The following is a 16208-nucleotide window of genomic DNA, read 5'->3' on the forward strand; positions in this document are numbered from 1 at the left end:
CGCTCATGTGATTAGGCATAGGATCAATCAGGGGTCCATGACCTTCTTAGAGACACTCCCAATAGGATTTAAAAATCTTGGACTCTCCATCAATTGCTCTTAGAACTGAAGACGTTTCTTGTATGAGAGGTGAAACGTCTTCAAGGAAACTCAAGAAGTCCAGACACTTTTCTTTCCAAGCTCCTTAGACTACAGTGACCTGAATGACTGAGAACCTTCACAGACATATTGCCTTGCACTTTGGGAGCAACACCCTTCAATTAGTGCAGGAGCATGAAAGGGAATTAGTAGTGGTTTCTTAGCAGCTATTTGACCGTAAAGGCCTGATTCGTGCAGTCTCCTCTGAACAGTGGATGTAGAGATGTGTCTCTACTCTGACTCTGTGTGGCATTTATCTGGGCTCTAAATCTGAGGTGCTGTTAACATGCGATTTTTCTAAGGCTGGTGACTCAGATGAATTTATCCTCAGCAGCGGAGGTGACTCTTGGTCTTCCTTTCCTGGGGCGGTCCTCATGTGAGCCAGTTTCATTGTAGGGCTTGATGGTTGACTGCACTTGGGGATGCATTCAAAGTTTTAGTAATTTTCTGGACTGACTGATCGTCAGTTCTTAAAGTAATGATGAACTGGTAAGCACATCCAGCAAGAGACTACGACCTCTAACTCATGATTCACTGGAGTGGCCTAGTGTGTGCAAGAAAAGGTTTCCCTCACTTTTACATCACCAACAACCTGGACTGTTTGAATGAACAAGGTGGGGTTCATGGTTTCATGTTGGTTACCATATCCTGTTTGTCAGCTCCAACCCATCAGCTCATTCAGTTCTAAGCTAAAAACCACCAAAACCACAAAAACTATGAAAACTACACATGCCACTGGGCTAGAGTACTACTGATCTTACCACAGCCACGTGTGTTAAAATATAAATCTACTTATGTGATATGCTGATATCCATTAATTACGGTAAGTAGTTGAAGTCATCTCCAGGTCTGATATTAAAGCTGTAAACACCATATATAAGAATCAATTCATGACAAAAAGCACTTTGAGAGCACAAACATCCGCTAATGGAGCTCACTCTCTGTGCAGTATTTACTTTACAGTAGCATGACAGATGTTTACTTTGATTACAGACATTATGGAGGAGTAGGTAATGGGCAATAGATATTGATTTGTAAATAAATGGAAATAAATATCTTATTGTGTAATGTTATACTACAGTATATTTTTAACTAACTGGGCAGCTCATTATTTTTCTTGGGAATAATTCCTTCAAAGGTAAAACACATTTTGGGTTGAACTTGAAAGAAAGGCAGATGTGTAATATAAAAGTGAGCGGTCAAATGTAACATGATATTTGGATGTCAAATATAATGTTGTCATTAAAATCAAAGGCAGCAGAATTTCAAGTACAGTTTTAAAGATAAAAGGCATTTTATGAAAGTTTGACCTCATTTGAGCTTGAATGAGAGGTCAGGGTCAAATGTGACTTGATATTTTACCTCTTTATATGGAAATTTCTTTATGTTGACACCACACATTTGTTTCCTACACACTGTTTATTTCTAAATATGCCGATTTCTCTGTCTTTATTGTCCATCCTGAGCCATCTTGGTAACAGTGCTAGGCATTATTTGGTTATTTGGTTATTAATACGTCACCAATGAAATCAGATTAAAAAATATATTGTTCTCAACATTTTACAAAATTCACCACGTGTGCTGTTGCAGAAGTCATTCCTCTTGTGCCGACGGAAAGCTTAGAGAATGTATAATATTTTGACAAGTGTCAAGTTTGACTTGAGCCCCACCGGAAACACGCTGATGGCAGTATGAAATTAAAAGCACAATTTAATTAATTAATTAATTTTTTCTCCAGAAAAAGCCAGGATTTTTTTAAAGACTATAAATAAGTTTGAAAAAGACGTTTAGAGAGATATTTATAATGAGACAAACTTGAACTCATGATCCTCTGCAAGACCACGGCATTCGCCGCTGGAGATTTTATTTTGAAACTTCTGATCTGTGGCTATTTCGATGTAACTTGACGCATGCGCATTGTTAGCAACCATGTTTCGAAGCCAGGTGCACAGCTGTACGTAACCTAGAAACAAAGGTACATTCTCTTTAACAGCGGGAAGGGTGTTGCGATGTGGGTGTTGTCCGGTGTGGATGAGAGCGCAGCGTACTCTGTGGGTGACGCCACCTTATTATATTCAGTGCAGCAACAACAACCAGCAACGGCTGCTAGCTAACCTCAACTTCCTCCTGTGATAAGTCCGTTGCCTCGCTGAACCGCTGTCTTCTCAGTATTTGTCTGTACAAGCCTAGGCAGTCAGGTTACAGAGAGAGGTAAGAGCTGGGTCTTCCTCGTGACGTGATATTTTTGAGTAGTTTTATCTCGTCACTGCGAGTTTCTGGGGGAAGAAGCTAGTAGCCACCCCCAACCTTGTACGTGTCAAGCTTGTTTGTGTGTCGTTGGCGGTCCTTGAAGCCTCGCTGTAACTCAGTGTTATCATCGGTTTAAGTGAACTTTGATCTGGTTTCATTCACCGTCTGTCCTCAGTCCTAGTCCTAGCCACATGTACAGCTGCTCCTTTCAATTGCAGGACTTTAACGCTGAAGGTTAGTCGTGCAAAAATTAATAACATAACAAGCTGATTATATTCATGTTTTCATCAACGGAGGATACAGTAGATACGCGTTATATGCAGTGAATGGACTTTATGTAACATAACACAGCTTACCGTGTTGAACAGTTTATGAAGTAATTTCACTGTGCACTTGTGTTTCTATGTAAACTTTTGGAGCAGTGTGGGATAAATGTGCTTTGTTTGGTTTTTAAAGTAGGGCACAGCATTACAGAGCAGGGTGATTTATTTAAAGATTTTTTCCCTTCCCTGTGATCTTTCCTTTTTTCCCCCCTCCCCAGTATCTGCAGCAGAGGACTAGTAAGGAAACACCAAAACAGGAAGTGATTTCCAATAGTCACAGCAAGACTGAGAGGTAGCTTGCTGGACCTTTCAGAGGATGGACTAAGAACCAAAAAACAAACAAGCAAACAAACCCTAAAAAAACTGAGCCACATTAAGAGTCCCTCTTTTGGTGGGGCCCGCGGGGGGCCCTCGGGCAGCAGGAATAATGCCGGGCAGCAAGCAGCCACTCTGGTGCCTCTTGTCGCCGTTACGTAGCCGCCAGGAGCGAGTGGTGCTGACCCGCAGTGAGAGCCTCCCGGGGGAGCAGGTGCTGAAGATCACGGTAACGGAGACTACGGTGATCGAGGCAGAGTCCGGGGTGTCCAACTGGCGCTCCATGACCTATCTGGGTCTCTGGTACTTCTTCAGCTTCTGCACCTTGTTTCTGAACAAATATATACTGTCGCTGCTGGAAGGAGAGCCCAGCATGCTCGGTAAGAAGTAGTAAAATCATTCTGCTGCTTCTAACACTGATTAACTGCAATAATCACAAGATAAGAAACATGCACCTCAGTCATGAATCTTAAGATTAATGAAAAGCCATTGTGATTCAGATTGATGAAGGGCAACTTTCACATAAAACTCAAGAACGGCTTGCTGAGACAATACTTATTGTTTTAGATTGTAAAACTACTAGTGCAGCTGTGGGTAGGTGGTTTGGTGCATTCAAGGAGATTTTAATTTACCAGTAATGAGGACCTGTGTGCAGTGGCGGTCCTAGCCTGTTTGGCGCCCTGGGCGAGCACTCCCTAATTTTGCACTCCAGTATGAACACCCATCCCCCAACCCGAGAATCACCACAACATAACCTAATAACATAACCTACACCTTAGTTCACAGATTCGCTTTGTCTAGGGTTTATTTCTGGCATTTCACACAACCCAGGATTCAAATCATGAATACATGATGGACTTGGATTTACAACATTATGAGTGAAATGTGCTCTATTTGGAAGCAGCCGGGCCCCTCCCCTTTCGAGGGGTTGTGTGTGAGACTTTAAATCATCAAACTCTAAATTATAAATATTAATTGTTATTGATCCCTTTACCCCTGGTCCTAAAGTGTATATTTATTTTCTTACTCTTCTTATATATATTGTTTGTTTACTTGCACTGCTGTAACTGGAGCCTCGTCGTATCGTCTCTCTATATACTGGACTGTATGTAGCGGAGATGACAAAGTTTACTTTGACTTCAGCAGCGAGCAGGTGCACCGAGGGCTCTCGAGCTCACTTTTCGCGTATAGAATTTCGAAAAAACATCGGTGCAGATTACAAGTCTGTATCATGATGTCTGGTGTTTTCGTGTTTGTTGGTTTGTTTTTATTTTGTTTTATTTTGCGAGTTGGTTATTAGGTGCTGCTCCAGCCAGCCAGAGAATCCCCCACCGCCCCGCCCTCTCCTCCCTGTGCCGCAAGCAGCAGGCGCACCTCGCAAACGGAGGGCGCCCTTACTCCCAGCAAATGGGCGGTAGAAAACCGATCGGTGCCTATGCCATTCCCACTACGGAATGGCATAGGCACCGATTGAGTACGAGCACTAGTTGTTTTTTTTTTGTTTGTTTTTTTTTTTGCTGATGCCCGTGATGCCGCCCCCACCACGATGCCGCCCCGGGCAACCGCCCGTGTTGCCGTATCAAAAACCGCTACTGCCTGTGTGTGCTAACTGTATGTTCATGTGCATACCATTTTTGTTTGTTCAACTATGAACCGCACCTGAGCTGTTATACAGGCCGTTACAACATGCCGAAGCAACGTGCAGAACAGCACAGCCAAGTGAAAGGTAGTGTGACAAGATGACAGAAGTGAAATTGCAGTGACACAAATGATCAGGTGATCTGAAGTTCAGTTTAAATAGACAACTGTTTATCCCACATCAGTCTGATGTCAGCATTTTTGGCATGAATGGACCCTCATAGTCAGACAGGAAACATATTCATTACAGCAGTATTTTGAAGTGTTTTCTCCCTCATGAAAATTAATGTCTGCCTTCGTTTTTTTTGTGTGTGTTTTTTAACTGCCATTTTCTTGCTAGGTGCTGTTCAGATGCTCTCCACCACCGTCATAGGCTGCTTAAAGATGTTTGTCCCCTGCTGTCTGTACCAGCACAAGTCCAGAAACGAGTACCCCTCCAACTTCATCATGATTATGCTGTTTGTCGGACTTATGAGGTGAGATTGTTTGCTATCCTGTAAATATGCAGATTAATAACAGATTGAATGCATGCATTTGAAAGGAAAACAGACCTCATTGAGAATTTTGTGTTTTGTTTTTTTTTGTTTTTTTTTTTATAAGTGCAGCTTGATAAGAAATTACTCTTGACTGTTGTTGCAAGTTCAGCACAGACGCCATCATTGTCTCCACTTGCAGGTTCACCACAGTGGTTCTGGGCTTGGTGAGCCTGAAGAATGTTGCCGTGTCATTCGCTGAAACAGTGAAGAGCTCGGCGCCCATTTTCACAGTCATCATGTCAAGACTGATCCTCGGGGAGTACACGGGTAAAGTTCACGTTGCTGTGCTGGCTTCAGGGCGTGTCTTTCATATGCGAAGGAACAGTGAACGCCTTATTGGTGTTGGCGTGCCTGGGTGTAGCCAGACCAGTTAGGCAGCCGCAGCTCTGGTTGCTGGTTTAGTTTAGATAAACACGGGGATTCATTTCACCTATCCCTTTTGTGTGCAGGGCTGTGGGTGAATCTGTCCCTGTTCCCAGTCATGGCCGGCCTGGGCCTCTGCACAGCCACCGAGATCAGCTTCAACATGCTCGGCTTCTCCGCTGCTCTCTCCACCAACATCATGGACTGGTACTGCAGCACAGCTTTTCCACCAGCGGTGTATTCCCTACTTTGCCCTAACTCTTGTCTCTGATCTCAGCTTACAGAATGTATTCTCCAAAAAACTGCTAAGTGGAGACACATACAAATTCAGGTAAAATCATGCTTTAATTTAAACGGGTAGTCTCACTGAGAGCGAGGTCTGCCTTTCAAGAGAGACCTGTGTACAAAAAGCATATATACAAATAGAGACAAACGGCTAGATAATAAAAGGGCACATTGTACATGATCATAACTGAAGAAAAACGAGTGCAAAATGGATAATTAAACCCTTTAAAAGACTTCAGTGAAAGCATTTAATGCAGCTTTTTGACTCTAAGCTGTAAAAGGCTGATGGGGTAAACACACAGCTCTAACTTGGTTGTGTTATTTCAGCCCTCCCGAGCTGCAGTTCTACACCAGTGCGGCAGCAGTCATCATGCTCATACCTGCCTGGCTGTTCCTTTTGGTGAGGCAAAACAGAAGTTCTTAATTTCCAGACTTGTTAGGCACTACAATACTTAAGAAAACAAGCGGGTAACTTTCTTGATGGTTCTGTTTAATTTCCAGGACATCCCCACGGTTGGGAAGAGCGGACAGAGCTTGATCTTTAGTCAGGACATCATCCTGTTGCTGCTTTTCGATGGTTGCCTGTTCCACCTGCAGAGCGTCACTGCCTATGCGCTCATGGGAAGGATTTCTCCTGTTACTTTCAGGTAGGACACAAAGTCAGAAGCACTTTATCCTGCATGCCACGAGTTTCTTGGAGGCCATAGTTCCTGCTACAGTTAATTAATTGATGTATTTGAACCGCCCACGCTTAACTTAGTAGATAACCACTTGTTGCATCTGCAGATTTTAAAGTTACACCAGTATCATCTTATCTTATCATCTCACCGGCACTGACTAAAGTCTGTTCTCTGCTGTAATAGTACAGTACAGCACAGCATCGATTTGCACCTCAGTGCTGTCTATTTACAATAGACAAACCAATCCATTAGTGAGCGTATCTGAATCCACAAAGTCCAGCGTGTTTGGCTCCCTATCCCACCTGACAGATGGGATGTGTGCTGCAGATTCCAAAATAGCTTCAATGAAACCACAAAATGCTTAAACTTTACCGTGCTCTGCACAAGAACACGAGAGACAGCAGCAGAGATGCTGAGGCAGGAGCGTGCCCAGTATGGGAATGCTCTTAAGGAGCTCGTGCACACAACACTGTATATTTCCCAATATAGACCTTTTAGATTCTATAGCTGGAAGTTATTAAAGGGGGCCTACTATGCCCATTTCCAGCTCCATATATTTTTCCTTGGGCTTGAGTTGATTATTTTGTATATGCTTCACTGTTTATAGCGGGTCTTTGTGCAGGTATTTTAGTTCCATCTCTCTAAGGCGTCCCCTGATTTAGCCCTTTTCTTTTGATTGGTTGTGCCCCACTAACAGCAGCTTGGTGAGGCTTGGAGAACATGTTAGGGATCGCTCCTTTCTTTGACATCACACAGAGCCGAAAGAAGAAAAAAAAAAAATGAGAGAAGGAGTTTTTAAAGCAGTCTGACATGTCATGAAGATAACTTATATGTACGTTGAAATTAAGATGGGAGACTGTTTAATCTGAGAATTCACCGTTCTAACATTTATATGCAGATCATAAGGATGAACATATAAAAGTCATATTAAGAAGTTTAAACTGGATGAATTTGTTGTTAGCCCCAGTAATAATCATCCTCATTCTTCCTCAGTGTTGCCAGTACTGTTAAGCACGCCCTGTCTGTGTGGCTGAGCATCATTGTGTTCAGCAACCAGGTAACCATCCTCAGCGCCACCGGGACCGTCCTCGTGTTCATCGGGGTCTTCTTGTACAACAAAGCCAGGCAGTTCCAAAGAGCAACCTTACAGGCCATGGCTGCTGAGCAGAACCACAAAGCCCTTCTCCACGACCAGGACTTCAAAGCCTCTCAGTCTCACTGAGTAGCCCGCTCTTAAAGCTGCAGTGCTGCCTGAAATGAACTGGAAGCATCAACAGTTCACTCCGGTTCAAGAGCTTCTGTCTTTCAGGGTTCCTTCAGTGTCACTGTTAAAGTAAACCATTTGATGGCTTGATGAGCTGTGGGTGTGTGACCAAGCTGTCAGCCATCAGTCATCCTGTGGAACATTCTCACCAGTATTTCTTTGTACCTGACCGGATTACCACTTTAAGTCTTTTTGATCCTTTCTTTGTCTTTTATTGGTCAGTAAAAGGAAGCTCAGGGTGTTTTTCCTACATTTGCATTCCATTACAGGCTAGTTTATTTCTCATCTGTGGTATAGCAGCTACTAAACGCATGGGAACTGCAAAGCTCGGACGCTGTAAGATTTAAAATTTTGTAGTGATGTTAATCTTCATTGTATAATCCAGTGTAAAATGTATCTTAATAGCGTCTGAGTGTAGGATGTATGAAGGGCTCCTGTGCCCGAGGTAGGAGGCCTTTTTTGAGGCTTGTCCAGCCAAAGCTTAAGACTGCTTTACATGTTAGTAATCCATGTGTAAAACACTTGGATGCCACATTATTGCATTCTGAGAATGCTCATCCTCTATAACGTTATAGCTTTTTTCACTTTTTTTGTTTTGTGTACACATAAAGCTGACGTGACCACTGATCCACGCTGGGATGGCAGCCCTGTTAATCTAATCAGGAAAAGAGGACTGAAAGAAGGAATAAATAGACAAGCTGCTGTTTTTATACATTTATACCCTTTTTAAAAAACAGTTTATTACAACTTGGGTTTTATTTCTGTAGTTCTTGCCAGTGGCTATCAAGCTTTGTGTCTAGCAGTGCGCCAGCTGTATTTTAAATAAACTGTAAAATCAGCACTTGAGGCGTTACTGTGAGTGTAACTATGTTCCTTTGATCACTTGGTTAACAGATGTTTATGCATCTTGTTATTTTTGGTGAGTTGTTAAACAGAAATGAATTTTAAACTGAAATAAATGAAACACTACTTAATAAAAGAACCACAGCTGCGGTAGTTTTCCAGAACCTCTTTGGTGGGCACCATATTTTGTGTGTCTGCTAATCATCTGCCGTAAACATGGCAAACTTCCTGGTTCGGCTCTGCTTGCTGCAGTTGTAAACACTCGGTTCTCTTATGTGGTGACAGAAACTTGTAAATGCTCACTTTTGATTGTTCCTCAAACTAAAGGAATTATTTACCATATGTGGAAAACAGCTGATGCTTTCCAGGCGTTCTGTTTTTCTTTGTGGATCTTTTCCTGTAGAACTTACTCCACATTTTGCATTTCTAGCATTTAAAAAAAAACCCCCACAAACAACAAAAATAAAACCCAAGTTGCAGTAAAAACAAAAGTCATCCTGTGCTTGTCACTACAAATTTACACAATCTCAGTTCCTCCTTCTGTCCTCGCTACTTCTAATTTCAGCATCCGACCTGAAAGTGGAAGTTCCTCCACCCGTATGTAGAAAGTCGTTCTGACCGTACCCAGGACATGTCTGTCTTATTCATTTCCAGTTTGACTGTTTTTGCTGTGCCTCGAGAAGCAGCTTTTCTTCTTCTCTTACATGTTTGTGGCCACAGTTTAACCACAAGAGCTAACTGACTTGAACTTTTTGTCTTTACATTGGAAACATTTTTTTTTTCCTTCCGTGTGGGCTCTGATTGAACATTCAGACGTTAAGAATTGATCTTTTTGTACTAACCTTCCACTTTGAGTCTTTGAAATGCTGCTTCAGGAGGCAATTTTCAACATGCAGATGCTTTTTTTTTCCAGTCTGTTGACCAGGTTCAAAGTGTTGAGGTAATGATGAGCTGTGTTTGGAACTGTGCAAATCAAAGGTGTAAAATATTTTGCAGAGGATGTAAAAATGTTTGATGGACACTGTGCAGAAGATTAAAGTATTTTCTTTCACTATGCCGCGTGTTTAATAGTATCATGTGCTGTTAATTTACACACAGTGTGCACGTATCCTGATTATGGTAATGCACTCACCAGCCACTTTATTAGGAACGCCCAACTACTTTGAGTGGATAGGCAGGCTGCAGTAACTCTAATAATTTAAAACCAATGTATGCAGAAGAGCATCTTTGAATGCACAACAGGTCTAACGTTGAAGTAGATGGGCTACAGAAGCAGAAGACCATAGTTGGGGCCACTCCTGGCTACAATTTGCACTTGCTCACCAAATCTGGATGTTAGAAAACTGGAAAAACATTGCTGAGATTACTGCAACATTCGGATGACAGATCCAGAATTAGGCATGAACACAGAAGCTTGAGTATTGCTGACCATGTCCATCCCTTTATGACCACAGCGTACCCTTCTTTTGATGGTTGCTTCCAGCAGGATAAAGCAATATCACAGTCTCAAACTGGTTTCTTAAACACGATGATGAGTTCACTGCACTTAAATGGTCTCCATAGTTACCAGATCTCAATCCAACAGAGCACCTTTGAGATGTGGGGAAACGGGAGATTGAAATCAGGGATGTGCAGGTGCGTGATGCTATCACATCAATCTGGAGCAAAATCCCGTAAGAGTTTCCAGCTCGTTGCCCAATCGATATGTTTCCGGTATGTAAAGTGTATCCACTTTTTGCACGTGTGCACAAGATTTCTTCTTGATAGAGTTATTTTAACACTGAGAAATATGTTGACAGAGCACTAAAGCATCGTCTCCTAAAGTAATAATGAAATCTTTCCTCGCCAATATTTACTTTTCTTGCCATAGCCTTTTCTGCTCTCGGGCCAATCCTTGAAGCACTGTACTTGTGGACTCAACGTTTTATACAACATCTGTCACTCACCCAAAAAAACAAACTCAAAAGGTCGGTTTTTTACTGGAGTCATTTCAAGTCATCACTTTTATTGTGATATGTTGTTAATGCAGAAATGTTGACTGTAGCAGTTTTGATCTAAAGTGTGTATACTCGTGTAGCAGGAGGCTCACTGGCAGCAGCTAATCTTTCCTCACCAGTAGGTTGAATTTAAAGTGTTCCCAGGTTTCTGATGCTTTGACTTATTCTACAGGCAGTTTAAAAACAGCATTTAGTAACTGAGAACACTCTTTATACTGAAATCGTCTCAAAGATATTTTATCCTTGAAGTCAGTGTCTCCATCCCTTTACTGTGAAGAGTGACTGGCTCGTGGTGGATAAAAAATCTTCATCAGGCTCTCGTAGCTGAGGAATGTGACAGCGTTGACCGGAAATGCTCTCAGGCTGTTCAGCAGGAGGCCTTTGAAAAACACCCTCACTCCTTCTTCCCTCACGCTCACTCTCATGCAGTGCAGGACGCCGCTGTACTCCCGCCCGCCGGCCCCCGACATCTGGAGCCGAGCTTTCACGACGTCCATGGGCGTGGCGAAGGACCAGGTCACCACACCTGCGAATCCACCTGCCACCAATATCGCAAAGGTGCCTGAGGACAGAGAGGCAGAACTAAGACAATACTGAGGAGTTTTCTAAACGAATAGTTTCCAAAAAATGTGCCAACGGTTTTCAAAGCAGACTCTCGTAGAGCCAAATATGAGGTTGATATAGTAAAATATCCATGTGGGTTAATGTGTGCAGGGAAGATTTTAATGAGGCCTTAAAATCAGGATCCCTGAACATAAAAGTAACTTAAGAAATAAAGATGAATTTTCATGAGTAACTAGATATTTATATTCAGCTTCATCATGTGTGTTCACCTCATTACTGGATTCATGCGCTACAAACTGAAAGCCTTAAAGATTTAAATGACTAATTCCAGTTGAGCAGCTTTTGTGAGATGAAGTCCTTTTAAAATCTGTCAGAATACAAGAAACTATCCCACTATGATATCCAGTATTATGTTATGATTGTGACTTTGTAAGTTACTCTCTGACCTGGCTCTTTTCCATCTTGAGTGAGAACCTTACGAGTGACCTCGTAAGGTAAGAAGTAGAGCCCATAGCAGGGGACGTCCCTCAGAGTGAGGGCCAGGCCTCCTCTGTACAGACCCCTGAGCCCCTCCTCCCTCACGATGACAGCGACGCAGTGCACGGGTCCGCGATATCGTGTTGACGTCGATTGACCCTGAAGACGCACCTTGACCAGGTCAATGGGTGCAGAAACCGACACCTGAAAACAGATTGCCCCAAAGATTCAGTCCACCAAAAACAAACAAACAAAAACAACTTCTTAATAGTTTTAAATGTGTTTATATCCCTGGAAATAAAATAGGCCAGTGTGGCTGGTGCAACATAAAATACACAACTACTGCTGAAAGTCTGTATTAAAGTAGAAGTACTGTTAACAGATCCATATTACTTGGTGCATCAGTTTTTTTTAGAGGAGAAGATTAAAGTAGCGTAAAGCCGAGTCATGATCTGCAGTGTAAATAAATCTCAGTTATGAAACATGAGCTGGTTTTTAATTTCCTTAAATCTCTTATCTGGTTCTGAGCTGCAGTCAGTGAACACTCGGAGGCCCCCTTGTGGTCAGATGTAACATTGCATGAACAAAACCTGAATTTCTGTGAAAGCAGTGATAATCCAGGTTTAATTGTTTAATACAGTTTTTTGTCTATTTGTTTGTTTTTTCTTTTGTTCTCTGTGTAACAGAGTTAGAAATTAGCTTTATGAATTTCCACAAAATTGATGTGCTTTGTGAATAGTTGGAGCCACCTGGTGGACAAATACCGCAACTGCAACTGTTAAGGTTTCAAATTGCTGCACAGCGCATGCCTCAGCAAAGGAAAATACTCCCAAGCTGGTGGTAGGTGCTTGTGAGCGCCAAAGTCTGTCCTAATGCAGTCACACTGATGCAGTAATGGCTGATAAAATACTTCAAACGGACTTGGTTGAGATTCTTCTGTAGGTATGTTTGTATCTCGTGGCTTGCAGCTAGAATGTTGGTGTGAGCAGTGATTTTTGCAACGTGTGTGGTCTCCTGCAGCTCTAACAGATGAAGCTTTGTGCATACACAGTTGCATGGCAGTGACATGTGCAACCACAGAACATCAGGTGATCTTACCTGCACCAGGCCTGAGAAGCAGCCAGCAGTGAAGACCTGTGCAGCAGAGGCCGGTTTGCCTCGACTGTGCTGAGAATTAGTGAGGTAACCTAAAGCATTACTGTAACAGCCAAAGACAACGGAGTTGGTGATGCCAGTGGTCAGCACAGGAAATGCCATGCCCTTAAAGAATCCATGGAGCTGATGTGATTAAAGCATAAAGGATCAGTGCTGTCTTATCCCAGTGGAGCATTACACTACTTCACGTCAGTATTTCTTGCAAAACAATGTAGGAAAAATGTGGTACCCACCCCTTCATGAGAGTATGTTTTAATCACACAGTGAAATATCCCTTTATACACAGACTGGGCTTGGAGACGTACCTACAAATGTAAGAAGAGATGTAAAATAAAAAATAAGAAACAATTTATGCATTAAGTCATATTTATTGGTTTCAAAGTGTCATGCAACCTTCACAGTGTCTAACGGATGTCCTACTGCAATTCCCAGTGCACCTACAACAACCAACAACAACATTTTATTTCTCCACAATCAGACAATTACTGCTCTGTGTTACATTTTCTGTTGTTCTCTTAAAAACAGGATTTTCCTACCTGAAATGCTCCCAGCTAAAAATTCCAAGAGAGGCATGACTTTTACAGTTTCAAATCTGCAAGAAAACCACAGTGTTTCAAAACTCATAAAGATAAAACCTAAAGATGCAGCTTTACAGCTGTCATAACTGAAGCTGATTGGTCTGGCAGTCAAGGAGGTTAATGTGTGACTTATTTTAGAAATGGTACTCTATGGGGGTTGCATCAAAATCAAAGTCCAAGGTGAAAGGAAAAGGAATTTTCAGGAGTGATTGAGAGCACAAACATATGGATTCTGGCCTGAGTTAAGGCAGTATGGCATTTCACACACATTCCTCACAATCTATTGGTATTTACGATCATCTGACAAACAAAAACATTTATTATGCTTCAGTGAATGAACATAAAAGATGGTTTTTAGGGTTGCCAAAACAATAAATGGTAACCAAACCTTATAATTTAGCCAGGTTTAATCTTTGTGGAATGGTTAAAATACAATATCGTGTTCAGGAGGACAGTTCGGTGTTTTTCAATATCTAGTTCTAGAAAGAAAGAAAAAATAACAGCACCTTGCCTACCTTTAGAGCTGTAACATCCTACGAATAAATTTGGTCACAACTCATGTCATTCTTCGCTCTGCGGTCAGAGAATCCCATGGACATAAAAGCCCACTTGTGTCACATGAGGATTTGGCCGCTTCCCAAGATCGCTTTAAAGGTGCAACAGAGAGTGAAGAGGACTGCCCCTCCTTGGTCTCCTTGTGTTGGTCTGGAGTTTTGATCTCCTCCATTCCTGCTTCATGCCCTGGTGGACGGGGCTGTGGCTCCCCACACCCTCTAGCAGATCATTACCTTTTAAAAACAAGCGCGTTCATGCTCACAGGTGTACACACGGGTGCTCACACACACGTGCGGAGTCCTGTCTGTGCCCCTCAACAATAATATTTAACTATTAGTCACAGTTTTGCTAAATAAAAGGATCTGGCTTGCATCAGTCACATGATCACATTTAACCAATGGTCGCTCTTGACGGTAGAACGCGCTAGTTATGAGACGGGAGCGAGCTCACAAAGAGCACGCGCATTTTTAGCGGTCCGGAGCTGTAGGAGAAACACAAGTTAACTCAGAGACACAGACTGATGCGACAAAACCAGTAAGTAGGTGTACAGCGTACACTGTAGTGTATAACACCCAGGAGTATCAGCTTATTACGTACACGTTGGTAAGCTGTCTTGTTGCAACTGACGAACTGAAACAAACGAGCGTGCTGTGTGTGCAACAGCGCGACAAACATTACCTGTCCTTTTATTAACTGCACATGCTGTCATAGCTGCTGGCTACCTGTGTAAGGCTGTCATGGGTCTGTAGCTTTGTCACCGTTTTAGGGAACATATTTAGTTTTAAAGTATTTAGAACATATTTAGTTTTAAAGTAAGTTTCCGGGCTTTTCCTGCCTTTCTGGAGGGATTATATTTCACTAAAAAACGATATAATATGCATGTCCACATAATTATGCATTATTATAATTATAATATATTAAAAAACACACGCTGTATTTTAAAGAACATACATTAAGAAGCAGATTATATTAGATTTATATTTTAAATAAGACAAAATTTGGATTTTACAGCAGTAAAATGATTGTATCTTTGCAGTTTAAAAATGTAATAAGCTTTGCCCTGCACAGAGTGGATAGTGAAACAAATGGAATCATCATAAATACATTATTTCATATTTATTACTTCCCCCTCCTCATTGCTTTATTATTGTAGCTCTAGTAATAAATAATAATGTAAGGATTCTGGATCAGCACCATGATGCCCATAGTATATACAGTATTCTGAAGAAGGTCTAAAATGTCACTGTGTGTGCATGCATGTGTGTGTTTTATGTATATAGATTTTTTTTAAATTATTACTCATGATATAACATTGTCCAGACATGGCTGGTAAGGACATGAGGAGGAAACAGTAGGAGCTGCGTGAGGCTACTAAAGGCAGTGCTATAACATTTTTCTGTCATCATTTTATTATAGATTAAGTGCAAGAGTTGTTAGGTGTGGATAATTAGATTATAGTTTATTGCAATAACAAGTTGTGCCTTGTTCTCAGATAGACAGCAAGTGGAGAGTGATATATGAAATGATGGGATGGAAGGAAGAAGAGAAGCAAAGAGTGATTCACAGGCAGAGCCTAAATTATTTCTCACAGTTTTTTGTTGCCTTATGGTTCCAAGCGCTGTCACCAATCTTTGCATTTTGTTATTATCTCATGACACTTGTTTAATCAGCTACCATCTCTCCTATGGACTTTTTAATGTCTACAGTCTCAGATCAGCACAGCCCTGCCCTTCCCATATTAGATTCTTGATGAATGTGTGTTGTTGTTGTTCAACCTGGTTCAATGTGCCCCTTTTTAACTTTGAGCACCCGCCCCTTTAAACCTCTCTGCACGGCCCTGCCTCAAAGCACACTGCACTGTCCATCTTACGTGCTGCACAATAATGTTTAACACTTAGTATTTACTGTTATATTCCCATAGATCATCATGATGTTGTTTATCCCTTGTTAAATGCTTGTTTTCTTTTTTCTTTCTCAACAGGTGATCCAGGTGATTGATATATGTATTTTTGTCTGCTTATTTTGTTGGTTTTTGTTTTTTGCCCTTTATCCCCGTCCCTCTTCTCCGCTGTTTTTTCCTCTTTCTTTCTCCCTTTTCTTTTCCTCATTCAAGTCTGTCCCGTATCTAGCAAGTGAAAATAAAAAATAAAATAAACAATAAAAGGTGAATCAAATAGACCATTACGGCAAGGCTGGGATGGTCCATTTGGTTAAGTAAATCCGTTGGGCATCTTTCTTCGCCTTTAG

The 16208-nt window shown here is 41.7% G+C and overlaps 2 protein-coding genes across 11 annotated transcripts; one reads left to right on the top strand and one right to left on the bottom strand.

The window, feature by feature from the left end:
* Positions 1 to 1989: 1989 nt before the first annotated feature.
* LOC120743845 (solute carrier family 35 member E2A-like) lies at positions 1990 to 9686 on the top strand. 6 transcript variants are annotated; one of them, XM_040047774.1, is made up of 9 exons: positions 1990 to 2113; positions 2930 to 3406; positions 5005 to 5140; positions 5340 to 5467; positions 5650 to 5770; positions 5841 to 5894; positions 6176 to 6248; positions 6350 to 6495; positions 7522 to 9686. In XM_040047774.1, the coding sequence occupies exons 2-9, from the start codon at positions 3139 to 3141 to the stop codon at positions 7748 to 7750; spliced, it is 1155 nt and encodes a 384-aa protein (XP_039903708.1). In that variant the 5' UTR covers positions 1990 to 2113; positions 2930 to 3138; the 3' UTR covers positions 7751 to 9686. The 6 variants fall into 6 exon arrangements, with proteins under 6 accessions (XP_039903708.1, XP_039903710.1, XP_039903707.1 ...); XM_040047776.1 differs by having other exon boundaries at positions 2095 to 2113; positions 2939 to 3406; XM_040047773.1 differs by lacking the exon at positions 1990 to 2113 and adding an exon at positions 2120 to 2622.
* Positions 9542 to 14211, bottom strand: LOC120743846 (solute carrier family 25 member 45). 5 transcript variants are annotated; one of them, XM_040047779.1, is made up of 7 exons: positions 13922 to 14211; positions 13365 to 13420; positions 13222 to 13265; positions 13062 to 13133; positions 12772 to 12951; positions 11643 to 11877; positions 9542 to 11194 (listed from the first exon to the last, which is right to left on the bottom strand). In XM_040047779.1, the coding sequence occupies exons 2-7, from the start codon at positions 13399 to 13401 to the stop codon at positions 10899 to 10901; spliced, it is 864 nt and encodes a 287-aa protein (XP_039903713.1). In that variant the 5' UTR covers positions 13402 to 13420; positions 13922 to 14211; the 3' UTR covers positions 9542 to 10898. The 5 variants fall into 5 exon arrangements, with proteins under 5 accessions (XP_039903713.1, XP_039903714.1, XP_039903715.1 ...); XM_040047780.1 differs by having other exon boundaries at positions 13913 to 14211; XM_040047781.1 differs by having other exon boundaries at positions 12772 to 12871; positions 13365 to 14211.
* Between the last annotated feature and the right edge of the window lie 1997 nt (positions 14212 to 16208).

Source organism: Simochromis diagramma, unplaced genomic scaffold (genome assembly GCF_900408965.1).
Source record: "Simochromis diagramma unplaced genomic scaffold, fSimDia1.1 OVJJ01000387.1, whole genome shotgun sequence".
NCBI lineage: Eukaryota > Metazoa > Chordata > Actinopteri > Cichliformes > Cichlidae > Simochromis > Simochromis diagramma.